Source organism: Bos indicus, chromosome 6 (genome assembly GCF_029378745.1).
Source record: "Bos indicus isolate NIAB-ARS_2022 breed Sahiwal x Tharparkar chromosome 6, NIAB-ARS_B.indTharparkar_mat_pri_1.0, whole genome shotgun sequence".
In the NCBI taxonomy this organism is placed as follows: domain Eukaryota; kingdom Metazoa; phylum Chordata; class Mammalia; order Artiodactyla; family Bovidae; genus Bos; species Bos indicus.
Window position 1 is genome coordinate 27032485 of NC_091765.1, and position 20535 is coordinate 27053019.

The 20535-nt window shown below is 41.0% G+C and overlaps 1 protein-coding gene across 5 annotated transcripts in view; it reads right to left on the reverse strand.

Moving 5' to 3' along the window:
• RAP1GDS1 (Rap1 GTPase-GDP dissociation stimulator 1) overlaps positions 1-13873 on the reverse strand; it is a 148991-nt gene extending 135118 nt beyond the window's left edge. For 2 of the 5 annotated variants that reach the window (XM_019962420.2, XM_019962418.2), the window contains exon 1: positions 13672-13872. In XM_019962420.2, the coding sequence (XP_019817979.1) occupies positions 13672-13675 (4 nt within the window). In that variant the 5' untranslated portion in view covers positions 13676-13872. Of the gene's footprint in view, positions 1-13671 lie in introns of all 5 variants that reach the window. The other 3 variants (XM_019962419.2, XM_019962421.2, XM_070791171.1) reach the window with 2 other exon arrangements.
• Between the last annotated feature and the right edge of the window lie 6662 nt (positions 13874-20535).

The window sequence follows — 20535 nt, forward strand, 5'->3', positions numbered from 1 at the left end:
TCTTGCCTGGAGGACAAAGGAGCCTGGTGGGCTACAGTCCACAGGGTCACAAAAAGTTGGACACAACTGAGTGACTGCACATGCAAGAAATGAAGATTTAAAGAGCTTCACCAACTTGCCAAAGGCTATGTTGCTGTTTAGTCCCTAAGTCATGTCTGACTCTTTGTGACCCATGGACTGCAGCCCATTAGGCTCCTTTGTCCATAGGATTCCCCAGGCAAGAATACTGGAGTGGGTAGCCACTTCCTTCTCCAGGGGATGTTCCCCACCCAGGAACTGAACCCGCATCTCCTACGTTGGCAGGTGGATTCTTTACTACTGAGCCACCAGGAAAGCCTGCCAAAGGCGATACGGAACAATCAACTTCTGGAAGACCAGAGATTCTATGTTCTCTTTGATTTCTTACATTATTTGATCAACTGAAAATTCAGTTTAATCATTCCTGATGACCATACATATCACAGACAGTTAATTTTGCTCTTGACGAGTGGCATGATATAATTTTCACAATTTGTTGATTTTAAAATAAATGTATTAATCTTTAAAAGTAATAAGTTCAATTTTGTCACAGGTTTGAATACAATTAATTCTTTAGTAGTTCAATAGCTATAATAGAAATTTCAGAATACTGCAAATTTAAATACTTTCAAGAATGAGAGAGTACCGAGTGAAATCTGTAGGATTTAAGACAATAGTAAGTAATGAACTGGGGACCTCATACCCTGCCTAAAGGACAATTATCACTGATTGTCACTAACTGAAATACTGTAGGTTTAAGGATCCGAAATGTTTAATTTTTCAAGATAAGCTGAAGCAAAAAAAAAAAAAACCCACAACAACAAAAAAGATAAGCTGAAGCAGATTTTCATCAGAGATTTCCTGAATATTTAAATGTTAACAACTAATTCCAATTTCTAAGACTTTGCTAAAAAAATCCATCTGCAAGAGTATGTTTGGCCCAAGGACTGCTGGTTTGCAAACTCCATTAGAGACATGTCTATCATCACTATAGGATAATGTTGTTAAATTAGGAGGAGACTTGAATCTGCAGGGATTCTGTAAAATGAACAAACAAGTATTTATTGAATGCCAATAATATAAAACATTGAGGAACTAAAATTATACTACTAGATGTGTTACAGTTCAAGAAGTGAGAGGTATCCAGGGAAATAAGAGGCCAGTATGAGAGGTCAGCAGTACTTTACAAAGAGAAAGTTATTCTAGAAGGAAGAGTAACAGAACAATGGTGTCTTGGTGGTATCACTGATGAAGAATATTTAGAGGACTGTAAGATTATTAAAGGAAGATGTATTTCAGACTAGTGAGAAATACGAGAGAGACAGCAGATTTCTATGGATCCTGAAAGCTAAGCAGAGTTAAGACTTGATGTAATAGGCAGCTGAAGCAACATTAGATCTTCAGCAGGAAGGTGATATGATCAATGCAGTGTCTTAAAGACTGATTATAGTATGTAGAAAAGATTGGAGAGCCGCAGAGTGGTAACAGAGAGGCCAGCTAAGAAATGGTCTCAGCAGCACAGGAATGAGATGAGGGGCCTGGACTTTGGCAGTAGGAATGAGTGAAGTGTTCTCCCCCAACCTATTTACCTGAATGAATCCTCATTAGTAGCTTGTTCGTGTGTGTGTGTTATGAGCGCACTTTTTTTTTTTCTTCTTTAAATTGGAGCTGCCCTAGTATAATGAACAGAACACTAGGAGAGGAGTTAGGAAATCAAGATTCTAGATCTGACACTGCACCTAACTACATAGGTGAAGCTGGGCAAGTCTCGTAACCTCATTAAACCTCAGTTCTATAATCTGGGTAGTAAAGGACAGAACCAGACAGATGTCATTGTTTGAAACTCTGGATCTTACAATTCTGAAAAGCAACAATCTGAAGTATTCAGATAAAAGTGTAATTTCAGGTTTCTTTTGAAAGTCCAAAAGCTGGCTTCCTTGATTCCACCTTTGTACATGGCAAAACTGGCTGGAGTTGAGTGGTGAATTCCTCCTTTAGGTTGGGCACATACTCTAGTTTGCCACAGTCCCATCACTTCCTCAAGTGAGGCCCAGTGTTACCTGCTATTCATCATGCTTTCACTGCTGTTTTTCTTACGGTAGAAAAACATTTTCTCTACTTTTTCTCAACACTTTTCTCTACATTTTCTAAACTTTGTCTTTTACCAGGGGTGAGAACATGTAAGAAAAGAGGTATTTTTTTCCAAGAAAAATAAAAGCACGCATTTTTATGAAAACAAATATTCCTTTAGATTTAACAGGCAAAAAAGCTCATCTGCATGAAAAGATTACCATTTAACCCTCTTTAATCAGATAGCTTCATTTAGTTTGGAAGCCCTGTTACACATGTTGGAAAGCTATTGAAAGAAATATCAAAGGAGTGAAATAATTAGATTCACATTTTAGAAAGAGTACTCTAGAACAATGCAAAAACTTAAAAGGGGTATGACTGAGAGAAAGAATATCTGTCAGAGCACCAAAGTGGTCTGAAGAGGTGAAACGACAAATTTACAGTGGAGAAAGGAGGGACTGATTCAAGGAGATAGAATTATTAGAATTGGGGGAACACAACAAGTACTGGAAGTAGAAAGATGCTAGATTTTAGGGATGGTTCACTAGATAAATGGTGATACCATCCAGTGTACAGAATTCACAAGGATGAAGAAGTCTCGGGGAAAGGTGAGGTGGTATAGCATTACTCCACAGTAGAAGTTGGCCAACTATAGCTCACTGCCTGTTTTTATACAACCCACGAGTAAAATGGTTTTCACATCTGTAAATGGTTGGAAAAAGTCAAAAGAAGAATGTATTTCATAAAGTACAAATTATACAAAATTCACATTTCAGTGTCCACAAATAGTTTCCCTGGGACACAATTCATTCCTTTAATCACTGTCTATACCTGGGTTCACTTCACTATGACAGAGATGAGTAGCTGAGACAGCAACCATATGTGGTATTCTCATCACTGAACACTGTTTCTTGAGGTACTACGAATTGTAGTGACACAGTTATTGCTCAGATTGCTCAGTGTTTCAAGTACCATGTGTAGTGTCATACCACAACGTTTCATTTTGACTATCATATCGAAGGGCTTCACAGGTGGCTCAGTGGTGGAGAATCCACCTGCCAACGCAGGACACTCAGGTTTGATCCCTGGGTTGGAAAGATCCCCTGCAGAAGGAAATGGCAACCCACTCCCATATTCTCTTGGGGAAATCCTATGGACAGAGGAGCAAGTTGGACACCACTTACCAACTAAACAACAATCACATCAAAACAGAAAGAGAAAACTATACTTCAAATATCAGGCTTTTAATGTTTTAAGGGGCACATGGATTATTCTGCTACTGAATTAGATGGCAAACCACTATATCACACAATGACACTAAAGCTACACTAGAAAAATTTAACACTTATCTATATAACCAGACTAGGTATCCATCATATTCATAATTCATAGCAAAGTAATCACAGGAATTAGAAAATATAAAACAAAGTACTTCACTGTACCAGAGTTTCTTCACAAAAATAAAAAGTGGAAATGAATTTCAGTTCAGTTCAGTTCAATTCAGTCACTCAGTCGTGTCCAACTCTTTGCGACCCCATGAACTGCAGCACGCCAGGCCTCCCTGTCCATCACCAACTCCTGGAGTTCACTCAAACTCATGTCCATCGAGTCAGTGATGCCGTCCAGCCATCTCATCCCCTGTCGTCCCCTTCTCCTCCTGCCCCCAATCCCTCCCAGCATCAGAGTCTTTTCCAATGAGTCAACTCTTTGCATGAGGTGGCCAAAGTATTGGAGTTTCAGCTTCAGCATCATTCCTTCCAATGAACACCCAGGACTTATCTCCTTTAGGATGGATTGGTTGGATCTCCTTGCAGTCCAAGGGACTCTCAAGAGTCTTTTCCAACACCACAGTTCAAAAGCATCAATTCTTCAGCGCTCAGCTTTCTTCACAGTCCAACTGTGACATCCATACATGACCACTGGAAAAACCACAGCCTTTACTAGATGGACCTTTGTTGGCAAAGTAATGTCTCTGCTTTTCAATATGCTATCTGGGTTGGTCATAACTTTCTTTAGTAGAATAAATTCACAAAGTTTGTGAAAATAAGGTATTTAAAGCCTATGTTTCTTTATTATATTATTAATCAGCAGTTATTTTATGGGAAAACATTTAAAATAACATGTATTATTGAACTAATAGTATCGACTTCATTCACTCCTACAGATTTAACCACTGTCAGTTGTTTCTACTTTGATAAAAAACAGAAGCTGAATATCCTAACTTGCCCTATCACACAACAGCTTACGGGTTTAGCAGTTGTATGGTTTTATTGTGAGGTTTTTTTTTTTCCCCAAGCTCAACAGTGAGACTGAAATTTCTGAACAAAAAGAAAAGCCTTCAACCATTATTAAACAATGAATACCTTTGGAAACTATATTTTGCTGCAGATTGAAAACGTTTCCTTAAATTTGACCTGAAAGTCTAGGCAAAATAGTACTTATATGCAAAACATACTACATTAAGTCCTTTTGACAACATTTTTCAAATTAGAAATAACCATCAATCTGCTTTATATATTTCTTGTGCTGTCAAAATTAAAAACAAGATCTCTGTGCATATACAAAGTTGCAACAGATAGATTATGCAAGTTCAAACTATAGTGCCAGCAGTGTCTTTCAGACTTCACTGCAAGCGCAAGAGAAACTTCCATATACCAAAACCCATTTAACTATGTAATCGAGGAGCCTCTAACTTTCGACTGGTTAATCTGCAATGTAAACAGCATACTAAATAGCAAATATTAAAGAGAATCTAAAAGAATTCTATAAATGCTTTCCATACAATTAATATGATCACTAAGATCATATGCCCATGACTGACAGCAGCATTTGGTGTCACCTATCTGTATGAACACATTTCCAAGACAAAATCAGTTAAATGCCTTTACAGACCTGCATTAACAAATGAACAAGTGCAATCAAATTTGATGACAGGGTAACTGTGAATCCCAATTAAATGAAATTGCTATCTCAAAAAGAATATTTTCATTAGGAGATCTGTATTACAATAAATCATGTTCAATTCATGTTAGTCTGAACGTAGTCAATAAAGATTTTGTGGTTATTTGCTTTCTCTCATAAGTATTTTCACTCTTATCCATGTATTAATAATATCTTTGATTTTGCCTCATGGCCTGCAAAGTCTAAAATACTTACCATCTGGCTCTTAATGTAAAAAGTTTGCAGACCTCTGCTCTATGGAGATGCTATTCAAAGTGCAGCAGCATCTGGGAAATGTCTTGACAAGGCAAATTCTTGGCCCACCCCACATCTACTGAATCAGAATTTCTGAGGGCTAGCCCAGTAATTTTTTTCTTTTTTAACAAATGTAAGAATTGCTCTTAAGGATTTTAGAGACTTGGTTCTGTCCCCTTGGATAAATTATTTAATTCTTTGAGTCAGTAAAATGGGAACAGTGTCACCCACTTCATAGGACTATTGAAGAGATTAAAACTAACTTTAAAAATATGAGAAAATAACATAAGGTTTAGCATGGTAACTGACACTAGTAATTCTTAATAAATGGTAATAAATTAGAAAAGACCTAATGTTGGGAAAGACTGAAGGCAGGAGGAGAAGGGGCTGACAGAGGATGAGATGGTTGGATGGCATCACCAACTCAACGGACAGGAGTTTGAGCAAGCTCCGGGAGATGGTGAAGGACAGGGAAGCCTGGCATGCAGCAGTCCATTGGGTCACAAAGAGTTGGACATGACTGAGAGACTGAACAACAACAATAAATGATAATTATTAATTCAAAGGTGTACTGGGGGACCTCCACACACGAGCCCATGACACATGAAAATTAAATTTTTAGGAATTTTGTGAGACAGTTATTTAAATTTTGTAAACTTAAAACTAAGTAAGTTACACTAAATCAAAGTTATTAACACTCAAAACTCATCACTACTTAATTACCTTACCACATTTTATCACCATCTGTGCTCACGCAGCTATTATGTCTAGATGGTAGATTTCCGTATATTGGTGTGCTGCATCTCGTTTCTTCCCAACTACGCATTCACAGGAAATCAACCACCACAAATCAGAGCTTTTTTGGAGAAGGGCTTCTGGCGAAACATTAATCAACACACTTCTGGCTATCATTATTAAAAATTACATAATGAATTCAGTTTTGAACTCAATGAGTCTGAATTAACTATGCACATAGGGATGTCTAACAATCTGTTAGTTAAAAAGATGTATTTTTAGGTACCAACAGCATATAGATAGTAGCTGAAGCCATAAACATTAACAAAATTGAGCAAAAGAGCATTTAGAGAAGGGATCAGATATAGAATGATATGGAAAAAATTATATGAACAATAAGTCAGAAAGACTTTGGAATTTATAAGTATAGCCAATTATGGCTAGCAAGTCAATTTAACTATTCCCATTTATCACTATCCGAATTCTCAGCTTTAACTCCTGGAATGCTTCTACCAACAAAAGCTATATAAATAGATGCACTGAATTACATTACTCTGCCACTTGAATTTAGCATCTATATCTTAGCCAACATGGGTAATGGTATTTTAGGTCACCTGTTTAGACAAAGCTAACGAGCTTCAGCAATATGTGAACCATGAACTTCCTGACGTTCAAGCTGGTTTTAGAAAAGGCAGAGGAATCAGAGATCAAATTGCCAACATCTGCTGGATCATGGAAAAGGCAAGAGAGTTCCAGAAAAACATCTATTTCTGCTTTATTGACTATGCCAAAGCCTTTGACCGTGTGGATCACAATAAACTGGAAAATTCTTAAAGAGATGGGAATACCAGACCACCTGACCTGCCTCTTGAGAAATCTGTATGCAGGTCAGGAAGCAACAGTTAGAACTGGACATGGAACAACAGACTGGTTCCAAATAGGAAAAGGAGTATGTCAAGGCTGTATATTGTCACCCTGCTTATTTAACTTATATGCAGAGTACATCATGAAAACGCTGGGCTGGAAGAAACACAAGCTGGAATCAAGATTGCCGGGAGAAATATCAATAACCTCAGATATGCAGATGACACCACCCTTAAGGCACAAAGTGAAGAGGAACTAAAGAGCCTCTTGATGAAAGTGAAAGTAGAGAGTGAAAAAGTTGGCTTAAAGCTCAACATTCAGAAAACGAAGATCATGGCATCTGGTCCCATCACTTCATGGGAAATAGATGGGGAAACAGTGGAAACAGTGTCAGACTTTATTTTGGGGGGCTCCAAAGCCACTGCAGATGGTGACTGCAGCTATGAAATTAAAAGACGCTTACTCCTTGGAAGAAAAGTTATGTCCAACCTAGACAGCATATTCAAAAGCAGAGACATCACTTTGCTAACAAAGGTCCGTCTAGTCAAGGCTATGGTTTTTCCAGTGGTCATGTATGGATGTGAGAGTTGGATTGTGAAGAAGGCTGAGCGCCCAAGAATTGATGCTTTTGAACTGTGGTGTTGGAGAAGACTCATGAGAGTCCCTTGGGCTGCAAGAAGATCCAACCAGTCCATTCTGAAGGAGATCAACCCTGGGATTTCTTTGGAAGGAATGATGCTAAAGCTGAAACTCCAGTACTTTGGCCACCTCATGCGAAGAGTTGACTCATTAGAAAAGACTCTGATGCTGGGAGGGATTGAGAGCAGGAGGAGAAGGGGACGACAGAGGATGAGATGGCTGGATGGCATCACCGACTCGATGGACATGAGTTTGGGTGAACTCCGGGAATTGGTGATGGACAGGGAGGCCTGGCGTGCTGGGATTCATGGGGTCGCAAAGAGTCGGACACGACTGAGCGACTGAAGTGAACTGAACAAGTTGGTTTATACTCTGAAATTTCTACCTCAAGTAGACATTGCCCTTTGAACGATAAAGAAAAACGAATTATTGAGGGATGATGACATAGTTTAAATATCAATGATACTGAGCATATTTGAAAGTTTAGTTTCAAAGAATCATAGAATTTTAGAACCAAAATAGACTTTATAAGCTACTTTGGTATCTTAATTTTTTTGTTCTCTCCATAAGAAAGAGCTATTTGTTAAGTTAAATGTCTAGGAAAGCATTTTAAATTAAGTTTTTTCCTTATCAGTTATCTGAACATTTGATTATCTGAAATTAACATGGAGTTGACAAAGCAGTGGATCTTCCTTCTCCATTCCTTCTGATGTTCATGAGTGGATATTAAAAATCTACATAATTCTTTATGGCTGGTACCACCAATAATGCCAGAATTCAATTCAATTCAATGCCACCGGATTCAATTCAGCTGATCTGGAGTCTCTGGCGAGAGCACCAGTATTTCCTTAAAGGTACCTAGAGGCTTGACTCGGAGAAGGCAATGGTACCCCACTCCAGTAGTCTTGCCTGGAAAATCCCATGGGCAGAGGAGCCTGGTAGGCTGTAGTCCATGGGATCGCTAAGAGTCAGACTTGACTGAGCAACTTCACTTTCACTTTTCACTTTCATGCATTGGAGAAGGAAATGGCAACCCACTCCAGTGTTCTTGCCTGGAGAATCCCAGGGACGGGGGAGCCTGGTGGGCTGCCGTCTATGGGGTCGCACAGAGTTGGACACAACTGACGCAACTTAGCAGCAGCAGCAGCACAGGCTTGACTATTCTGCTGTGAAAAGTAAAACTATGGTTCTCAAAGTGAATTAAGGCTATTACAGCTTTCTCAGTAGTAGTACTATTGATTTCAGAATATGACTCTACCAAGGATAGTAAATCTAGCCATATACAAAAAAAAAGGGGGGTGTATATACAAAACAGACATAAAGCCAACATAAGAAAAATTACTGAACCAATGTATACGCTCTTTTAAAACAATAAATTTTTAGTTATTGCCAGCTTACAAAAATATTTTATTGCTCTACCTTGACTTGTAAAGAACAAGTAAAAGTACCAATATTAACTATTTTTCTATGAACCTATTCCTGGACTTAGAAATGCAAGCCAAAAAAAAAAAAAAAAGACTTATCCATAAGGCTTATACATAGAGAAAAAACTCCATGAGTTAAGAGTATAATTAGAGGCACACATATAACTAGAGAAATCCCCAATTCACAAAGACTAACAGAAAATAAAAAGTGATAAACCATTCATCAGTAGAGTATCTTTGATGCAAAATGTCACGTAAAATACAAAACCATTTCTAAACTCACTCTACATGACAGATACTGCGAAAATAAAAAGGGTACTATACTAAGTCACAGAGACATAAAACATAGAATGTCAAAGAAACGTGAGGCACTATGGTGAGATTACAAACTTTGGTTAGCCAAAAATTAGCATGTGTCATTCCATGTAATGTGAGACATTTAAAAAATGTTTACACGCTTACTTATAGATGTTAAAACAGGGCAAGGAATACCGTACTACTTACTATACATAGTGAACTCTGCTTCTACTTATTCTATTCATTATCCACTTAGCCTTTATAAGGTGACCTCCAAATCTATCATTCCTCATAAAGATGCTTTTTAGAAAATACTTAGCCAGAGGTAATACCCCAACCAAACCACATGAACCTGGAGCCTTTTCTCAGTCGTTATTGCTCACTGTTTCGAAGCAGCAGTCATTGACCTTCCATTCTTGAAATCAACCAATTCTAGTCTTTCCCTCCTACCTACTTCAGTCTTTTTCAGTGTCAAATCATTTCATTCTTTTTTCCTAATGATGCAGCACTCCTCAAGACTCTTATCTTGAATATATTTTCTTCATTTTCTTTGTTGGCTCTCATCCTCCTACCTAACTTCAAATATTATCTCAGGATATTGGTGGGTAATTTTCAGATATCTAGCTCAAATCCTTTCTTGAGAGTTAAAATAACCATTATACATTTTTTACCCAGTTTTGGTCATTCAACAAATTTTTACTGCCAGCTCCACATGTGATACACTAATGTTAGAAATGTATTTCAAAACCTAGTATGAGAATCCTTGTCATCAAGAAGTAGAGAAGCTAAAAGAAAAGCTAAATAGTCCATCAGGTGCAAAACTGACCATTCATGTGTCCTCTTCCAATGGACTGAATATATATTTAATAGATCCCACCTTCTCAGTATTCCCATGTAACAATGTATGACTTCCTTAACTCTATACTCTTTATGTGCCATATTCTATTCCTACTGCCATAGCTTGGTTCAGGCTAATATGTATTTTCACCCAACTGCAACAACCTTCTTAACCATTCTCTAGTTTCTCATCTAATCCATCCTGCACTCAATTAACTAATTTTCCTAAACCACAGACGTGAGCCAATACTTAACTGCATAAAATGTTTAACAGTCCCTCAAGTCCAAAAACAACTTCAGCTTGACATTAGAGGCCTTCCATTATCTGTTCCTTACCTGTTACTTTTTCATCTCTGTCACCCACTATTTCCTTACCTTTTGCTGTAGCCAAACATGATTATTTAATCATATCCTGAAACTGTCTGAATGTTCCTATTGCTGTATCTTCATTTACGTCACTTCTCTCCCTCCACCCCCATCCCAATTAACAGTCTCCATTTCTACCTTTCAGAAGCTTAACCAAATACTGGTTCAAATAGCATCATTTTTCTGAAAACTTCTCTCCACCGTCGGAAAGTATAAAATATATTAAGGTCTTGTGTATCACTCATACTTTACGTCTATTACAGTTATCTGTGTATGTATCATATTATTCCTTAAGAGTATAAGAAACTTAAAGAATGTTTTATTAATCTTTATCCTCCCATAGTATATTACATATGGTTGATATTCAAATATGAAGTATACATTGAATTTTAATATATACATAAAATAACAGCCAAGATCCATAAGACCACATAAGAAGTTTCCTTCACTTTCTTATGGAGAAAATCACTGCCACAAGAATTTTTTTTTTAAACCACCTATATGTTTCTTGAAAAGACATTAACAAGTGATTTTTTTGCCTTATCAGTAATCAGTATAGCCCTTATGTATGTATGAATTGTTACAATAACTTCCTTGGCTTAGAATATAAAATTGCTTCCCAAGCTTTCAGTTTTACATTATTGTATGTACCTACTGATCACAAACTAAACCGACATACCACTGAAGACAGCAATGTAAAAAGAAATAGCTTGCCTGTGGCTGCTCCAAAACCCATACCTCTTAAGACAACTTTTTTTTTTTTTTTTTTAGAAAGAGAGAAGAGCAATCATAGTGTAATTATACTTCTGTTTCCACTTCCTTCACACCTCCGTTACCTCCCTGCTGCTGCTGCTGCTAAGTTGCTTCAGTCGTGTCTGACTCTGTGCGACCCCATAGACGGCAGCCCACCAAGGCTCCCCCGTCCCTGGGATTCTCCAGGCAAGAACACTGGAGTGGGTTGCCATTTCCTTCTTCAGTGCATAAAAGTGAAAAGTGAAAGTGAAGTCGCTCAGTCGTGTCTGACTCTTAGCGACCCCATGGACTGCGGTCCACCAGGGTCCTCCGTCCATGGGATTTTCCAGTCAAGAGTACTGGAGTGGGGTGCCATTGCCTTCTCCGACCGTTACCTCCCCTAACATCCACCAACTCAAACATTCTTCAGAGTCCATACTTACAGGTTCACAAGTTCACAATAATAGATGGGTTTCCAGTTCAACAATTAATTCAAAGATTTACTGAATACCTACTATGTGGAAAGCACTATGGAGGACCCAAAAATTAATAAGACACAATTTTCATCTTCTGGAACACATGACTAAACGCACAACACACACACATAAACAACACCATTATAAAGCTGATTATATAAGAGCTAAAAAGCTTCCAACAAGGTACAAACAGAATGATATGAGAAGAGAGTAATATAGTCAAAGTATACCTGAGAAGCTTCAAATGAGGAATGGATTTAACTTTCTTTGAAATCAAGTAATAATATTCAAGATTAATTATTTTTAAAATATTTTTTCAGTAGTATCACAACAGAATTTAATTTTTTTTCCCACTGAAATGGTACTGATTCAACATGCAAGTTAAAATTTTAAACAGATTTTTATTAGCTCAGCTTGAAACATGGTGAAATACGGTTTATAGGCCAACCTTGTGGCCTATACTTAACAGGAAAAATTTTGTTATGTTCAAGGGGAAGACAAACTATGTCTCCAACAATCTGAACTAATATTCTACTCCTAGAGAAAGTCTAGGTACATATAAATGGACCACCCAATTTTTACAGAAATCTGTTCAGCATACCAATAGGACATTAAAAACAAAAAAAATGAACAAGTGAAAATAAAATTCTGGGTCTTAGATTCACTTTTCATTCATACCACCTCCTCTTGTAACAATGACCTCTTCCTGATATACAGCAAAAGGTCTGAATCAGAGCCTGGAGCATTTGCTTTTCAAGCTCCATCCACACCATTTCTAGATTTAGACACTTCTTTGAAGATTCTGAGTTGCCATGACCTAACTCTGGACGTGCTGAGAACTGTATTGACAGATGAAAGGCCCACACTCATCTGAAGCTTAAAATAACTTGCAGGGAAGGGGTGGGAAAAGTCCGAGTTGACATATGCCAATGTAGCACATTTTAAAAAGAGGAAACTCTAATAGACAGGAATGGAAACAAACTGGGGAACTTGGAGAAGCATGGTATCCCAAATTGCTACCATTAAAAAAAAAAAAAAAACTTTGGTCTTTTAATTACATTACAGTATCTATGAGACGTTTTTGCAATTACTGAACTTCAAAATTAAGCAACATACTGTGGGAAAAAAAATAGGATAAATTACATGCACTTTTATAAAAGATACTTGCTTTTAAATATCCAAAACTCTTGACATTAACAAAAAAATAAAATCAGATTATGTTAGATTTCGACAAGGGAAGCCGGGAAAGAATAACTAACATGTAAGTTCGGTAACATGTTACAGGGTGCAGTTTCCTACTACAGTAGACAGGCGAAAGAACCAAGAAAATGGGTTGAGCACAGCAATACTGCTACATTGTAGCCACTCAACACTAATTCAACATCTAGCGGGCTCTATCCATCCTTCCTCACGTTCCCCGTGGCCTCTGACAAGTCATCCTTTCAACCTATGAGACTGTCCGCTCTCCCCCAACAAATATAATTCCCGTGCAGGTTGTAAAATCTACCCCCCAGACTACATGCTCACACCTCCTCGCCTTGGGATGAGCAGTCCGCACAGTGGGGAAAGGTCGCCCTGGCAGGGAAGTTGGGTGAAGTGGTCTTTGTCGCGGTCCGACCCGAGCCTCCAGTCCAGCAGCCGCCGGGGAAAAGAAACGGGCGGCCACCGAAGAAACCGGGAAGGGGCAGCGGATGCGAGCCCGCGAGGCAGGCTCCGTGGTGCCAGAGCACCAGCTCGGGCAGGAAGAATGGAGGAGGGGAGGCTAGGCAGCGAGGTGCCCGAGAGCCGGGCGGCGGTCCGGCCCCGCGGCCCGACCCCACCCCGCACTCGGCACCCTCCCAGTTCGCGGACCGGGCGTGCGTTCCGCGTGCGCCGACTCTCCCAGGAGGAAGAGCCACTGCCTCACACCCGTGGATTTGAGAAATCCGGCAACTTTGCGTGAGAAATGCTTCCCACCCTGCAACACACCGAGAAAGAGAAATATGTCAGGCGATGACGGGGGAGGAAGGATGACTTACCCATGTTCCTCCCAGAGGGTGAGGAGCCGGCAGGGCGAGGCGAAGGTCTCCGGTGCGGGCGGCGCGGCGCTGTGTCCTCCTTCTACCTCTGTCTCTCCCGCAGCCAGGGAGGGACCCGCGGGGGGCGGCCGCCAGGGAGAAGCAGCTGCCGCTGCTGCTGCTGCAGACGGCGCGGCCGCGGCGGAGACGAGCGGCGGGGGGGCGGGGCGGGGTAGGGCGGGGCGGGCGCGGCAGGCGCAGCCTGCGGCGGGCGCGGCTCCGAGCGAGCGAGCGAGCAGGCGGGCGGGCGGCGGAGGCGCCGAGCCCAGCCGGAGGAGCGCCCGCCCCGACGCGCCGTCCGAGAGCGCCCCGCCCTCCCCACCGAGCATGCTCAGTGCGTCCCCCCCGCCCCCCCGCGCCTGGGGCCAGTGAATCCGAGCGTGCGGGTGGGTGTGCGTTTGCGGGCCGGCTGCAGCTGCGGCGGAGGAGCTTGATGGCGGCCGCCCGAGGGGCCGAGGGCGAGCCTTCAGAGGCTGGGCACCGGGATGCTGAGCCCGAGCTACTACACCTGGCTCTCTACCATGGCCCCCGCCAACCCACACCCGGAAAACGGGCCCGTGCTCATTTCGGGGCAGTCCAGGTGCACCGGCGGGAATTTCCCGAAGAAGGAGACGCTGGGCCTTCTTAGACCCGGGAGGGTGGTCGGGAAGCAAAGCGGACGTTCTGAAATGAAGGTGGAATGGACGTACTGGCCATGAGGCCAGCGACTCTGGAGACAGATACCTGAGAACGCCCGTTTTCAGAGCAGCCTATGGGCCCGCTGGGCACAGAGCAAGGAGGCGGCCGCTGGGAGGGCCCTCAGCATTAGGACTGTCTTGTCTGTGGCCATTAAAAAAAAAAAAAAAAGGTTCGGCAAACGAGAGGAGTGACCGTCCCGGGATTTCTTCAGAAAGTGTTGTTCTCCTTCCAGAGGAGTGCGGCCTTCCGTTCAGGAGGACACCTGAAAAGCTACGTAGAACTAGGGTGCCCTGGCCGTGGGGCGCCACCCTGCCGGGATGTGCCCGGCTCCCTTTGAACGCGGCAGGCACAAGGTTGCCAAAGTGGAAAATTAAAAAGTCCGCAGAGTTGCCTGCGGCCCCTCAGGGTACATCGGTCGGAGTTTCCTGGGTCCACGAGGCCACCGCTTGCTCCCCACACCTCCCCAACAGCGGGGAGAACCTGAGCCTCGCGCTCCCTAGTGAGGGCGCCCTCCCAACTGGGCATGCGCGCGGGGCGGACGCTGGTCTTCGCTCCTCTGCCCTGGGAGAGGAGGCAGGGGGAAACCTATTTCGCCGCTCTGGTCGTTCCCTGGCCCCACTTGGATGGTTGGGGTGAGGAACCTGGTCGCTGTCCCGAGGCAGCAGCAACTGCAGTCGTGCAGGGGAAAGGGCGCAGTCAGCAGCACAACCTGTGAGAGGGAGATGACGAATAGCTAAATGGAAATTTCTTTGCTTTTTCAACTTTTACTCTTTATATTCAGTGTTGAGAAAAAGCCCCCTCTTCGCACGTGGCCCCTTTTAAATCAGCTCAGTTTCTATTTGTATAACTGATACCACACAAGTCAGAATAGGTCTTGTAACTTGTTAAGTCTCTAAGTTGTATCCGACTCTGCAATACCAGGGACTGTAGGGCGCCAGGCTCCTCTGTCCATGCGTTTTCCCAGACAAGAATACTGGAGTAGGTTGCCATTTCCTTATCTAGGGGATCTTCCAGACCCAAGAATAGAACCCCCATCTCCTGGGGTGGTGGATTCTTTACCACTGAGTCACCAGGGAAGCCCTTGTAACTTGTTAAGCAGAGGTCAAATATTCTAAAACAAAAATGAAACATGGTGAGTAAAAAGAAAGAGGTTTGGTAAAACAAGAAAATACAATGTAACTACAGAAGTCAAAATTTTTAGACTTTTCTGGCTGCTGCTTTTTTTTTTTTTTTCAGGCTTAGTCACCTCTGCCTCTCAGCCCTAATTCCGGGTGAGGGGAGTATGTAAAATTAGTTTCATTTCTCTCGGTTGTAATGGTCCTTCAGCTGTCGATGCGAAGAAACACTAACAAAAGCTGTTACTTATTGAGCCCTTAAAGGACTTCAAATAAGTAAAGGCAATATTATTGAATAACAAAAGCGGGTAACATTTACTGAGTGCTTCCCAGGTGTCAGGCACTGTTCTAAGCACTATTGATGGGGTGCAGGGCAGGCTTCCCTTTAAATATGTTACTATGGCGTATTTATTATTTGAAATCATGGTTGAGAAACATCCAGTGCAAAAAGACCACTGTGATCATTGGTTCCCCTGAAAGCACGAAATAAATTTCCCATATGAGATGTCCTCTGTATATCAGAAGGACCAGTCAATCCTAAAGGAAATCCATCCTGAATGTTTGTTAGGACATTGATGCTGAAGCTGAAGCTCCAATGTTTGTTAGAAGGACATTGATGCTGAAGCTGAAGCTCCAATACCTGGCCACCTAATGTGAAGAGTCGACTCATTGGAAAAGACCCTGATGCTGGGAAAGACTGAAGGCAAAAGAAGAGGGCAGCAGAGGATGAGGTGGTTAGATAGCATCACGGACTCAATTAACATGAATTTGAGCAAACTCAAGGAGATAGTGAAGGACAGGGTAGCCTGGAGTGTGGCTGTCCGTAGGGTCGCAGAGAGTGGAACACAACTTAGTGAACAACAATCAGGAACAGGTATCGATGGCATCCTTATCGCCAGGGATAGATAATTCAAGGCCGAGAACCCTTGCTATCCCAAGTCTGAGTCCCTGTTTTCTCAGAAAGAAGTCTTTCTCTGAAAGGTATAAAAACTGCCTGCTTTGGCCAAAAAAACAGAAACACAGACTTTTCTGATGCCCGAGATGGTCAGGCACTTCGCTGCTTGTACGCTACTTCCCTTTCTGTGACACAAAAATGCTCTTGCTGGTTACTTCAAAATAGTCTTACAGGCTTGAATTAGTTTCCTAAGTACCACAAGCTGCTTGGCTTAGAACAACAGGAATGTATTTTCGTACAGTTTTAGGGGCCAGAAGTCTGAAATCAAAGTGTGAGCAGGGCCATGCTCACTGTGAAGGCACTAGGGAAAGATTTCTTCCAGACCTCCCCTAGCCTCTGGTAGTTTCTTGGCTTGTGCTCATGCATCTCCATCCTTCACATCCATGTCTCTTGAAATTTTTCTTTTTTATGAGCACTCCAGTCATTTTCAATTACAGGCCCAACTATTCTAATCTGACCTCATCTTTAATTATACCTTCAGTGATACTATTTCCAAATAAGGTCACATTCTGATATACTGAGGGGATAGGACTTCAACATATAAATTTGCAGAGAACATGATTCAATCCATAACACACCAATGCAAGCTACATACATACACACACCCTACCATGTTCCACTTTCATTTGGGACCTTTCCAGAAGACCACTCTGGGGCCTTTGTGTTGCTGCTCCTCATTTTTTGTCCCTCTCTCTTTCTTTAACCTACATTAATCTCTTCCAGATTTTCAAGTTCACTTGCTTTGCTCTCCCATGCTACTTCCATTTGCAGTTATATATTACAGTAATTTCTGAGAGCATCTTCTATCTTTCGTTTGGATGCATAGATTGAAACTAGCAAAAGCAGCTGAAGCGGTTTTGTGATCACCCACCTGACACTAGTTTAAGTGCCTCCTTTGTTCTGCTTGAATCCACAAACCATCCCCTCAGCAGCCCACCAGTTAAAGCCACAGGGCTGTCCCTGCGTATTGCGTACACTGAGCTCCAGGGCATTGCCGTGTAACATCTGCTGCTACTGTTGTTGAGTCATGTCTGACTCTTTGCGACTCCATGGACAGTAGCACACCAGACTCCTCTCTCCACGGAATTTTTCAAGTCAAGAATACTGGAGCAAGTTGCCATTTGTTTCTCCAGGGGGTCTTCCCAGCCCAGGGATTGAACCTGCATCTCCTGCAAATCTTGTGCATTGCAGGCAGGTTCTTTACTGCTGAGCCACAGGGGGAGCCCCCGTGAGACCCAATACTGACTACTACATGCAGATGCGGGCTGCCATAACACCTACCTCTTTCACACACACAAGCTCCCCTCCCCTTCCTTGTCTTCTCTTCTCATATGAAAGTAACGTTTTTCTCATGTCTTCACTTTATCATTTTATTCAAATGTTATCTACATGAGGCCTTCCCTAGCCATTTCATCTAAACTTTCAACACTAGCTCCACTTCCGTATTTTTTCCTATGCACTTACCACTAAAATAATATATTTAAGCTCCTCAAACACAGGGATTTTTGTCTGTCTTATTTGCCATTATATCCTCAGTGCCAGAATAATGCTAGCATATTAGAAAGTGCTCAATAAAAATCTGTTTTATAAATGAAAGTCTTCTCATGCTTTCAGAGCTTTTGTCTTAAAGTTGAGTGAGAATAGTATTATGATTCTTTTTATAAACTCCAGCACTTGACCAAGTAAAATAAGTTATTCAATAAATATTGATGATGATGATGATGACAGCTGCTATCTGTGTTACTTCTTTCTTAAAGTATGAATCTTCTAAACAGTAGGGACTAGTTTTTGTACTAATTCATTCACTCATTCAGTTAATAGAGACACTGAATGCCTACTATGTATCAGGCACTATAATAGGCATTAGGGATAAAAAATAAACTATGGTCCCTGCTCTCAAAAAATATATATATATAGAAAAATCGCTTTGATGAAGCTTCCAGTCATTGATCCCATATATATTATTCTGATCTCAAAATAGTTTTCCAGAATAAATCTACTAGTTCTCACGTTTCAGGTAAAGCAATGCTCAGGATTTGATTATGCCTGCTACAAATAAAGGAAGAAATTCTATCTAGAAATATCTATATATTCGTGAAGTGCCACAGATTTATTTGGGTGGCTAATTATTATTGGGATGGGGCAGGTGAGAAGAAGTATCAAGAAAAATGTATATTACAAAGGGTCAGAGCACTGTATTTTGACAGGGTTTATAACAAAACTTACCTTATTGATGCATGTAAACTTCAAGAGGTTAGAAGTTGATTTAAATTCTGTAAAGGAAATGTACTGGGAGGGACAGAGCAAGAAGTAGGAAAAGAGAATGTTCTTTAAAAAAATAATAGGGAACTGATCGCTGCTTCTTCACCATGATGTTCTAAATAACATTTAAGGGAATCTCACTGGAGTAGTTAACTAAACTGTGCAGTGATAAAAAATAAAATGATTTGGCAGTTAACAGTCTTCTGCCTCAACTCTAGTTTTAAATGACCGCAATGAGGTTAGGCTAGTCCAGGTTGAGCAACTGAAATGTCTATCCCTACCTTACTGTAACCCTATTCCCCCTCTTCTCTCATGTACTTAATCTATTAACCATTTTCTCAGTTCAGTTCTGTCGCTCAGTTGTGTCCGACTGACTCTTTGTGACCCCATGGACTGCAGCATGCCAGGCTTCCCTATCCATTACCAACTCCTGGAGCTTGCTCAAACTCATGTCCATCGAACTGGTGATGCCATGCAACCGTCTCATCCTCTGTTATCCCCTTCTCCTCCCACCTTCAATCTTTCCCAGCATCAGGGTCTTTTCCAATGAGTCAGTTCTTTGCATCAGGTGACCAAAGTATTGGAGTTTCAGCTTCAGCATCAGTCCTTCCAATGAATATTCAGGACTGATTTCCTTTAGGATTGACTGGCTTGATCTCCTTGCAGTCCAAGGCCATTTTCTACATCTCCTTGCAGACCAAGACCATTTTCTACATCTCTCTACAGTCCAAGACCATTTTCTACATTTGATGAATTTTCTTTTTTCATAGTCTGTCACTTCAAATTATCAATGTCTACCTATTATAAACAGTCATAAGCCTAGATTGTATGTGTGTATATATATAAACATATATGTGTATTTATATATTTATATAAATGTAATTTATATATATTAACTTATATAATATTGTTATGTATATTGTATGTGTGTTTGTGTATACACATATATGTATTTATATATAATGTTATATTTATATAAATATATATATAATATAAATTATATTTATATAATATATAATATATATATGTGCCTGCCTGCTCAGTTGCTTCAGTTGTGTCCGACTCTTTGCGACCCTATGGACTCCCGCCAGGCTCCTCTGTCCATAGGATTCTCCAGGCAAGAATACTGGAATGGGTTGCCATTTCCTCCTCCAGGGGATCTTCTGGACTCAGGGATCAAACCTGCATCTGTTATGTCTCCTGCATTAGGCAGGGGGGTTCTTTACCACTGAGCTACCTTGGAAGCCCATTGCCTTCTCCACATATATATGTATCTTAGATGAGACTAAATGCTTTACAACCAGTCTAGTAGTTTTTGAGCATCTCTTCTGAGCTCAGCACTCTGCTAGGTGCTCTCAGAGATAGGTATAAGTATGCAGCATGCAAAACAAGAGTAGAAACAGTCAATTTTTTGAAGTTTCTTCCTATTAGAAAATTGCCTAAGTCTGAATATCAACATATAAAGAAATCTAGTCAAAGAAGTCAAAGCTTGCTCCATAAGGATGTGAATGGATATTTGAAGATATTATTGGAAGAAAGGAATCTATCCTGAGAGAGAAACAGTATGAGCTAGGTCACACATATGTCATATTCATTACACCATAAAAAAGATCATGTTGGGGCATACTGAGAAATAAGATTGAAATTGTAGTAAGAGGGACAGATTGTGAGGGCCTAAAATAGCCAAGTGAAGGAATTTGAACTTGGTAAGGTAAGAAATAAGAGCCACTGAAAGTTTCTGATTAATGGAACGTAGTGATAACAATATAGGGGCCAGAGAAGAAGTAGTAGATTAAAGAAAGCAGTACTTAATAA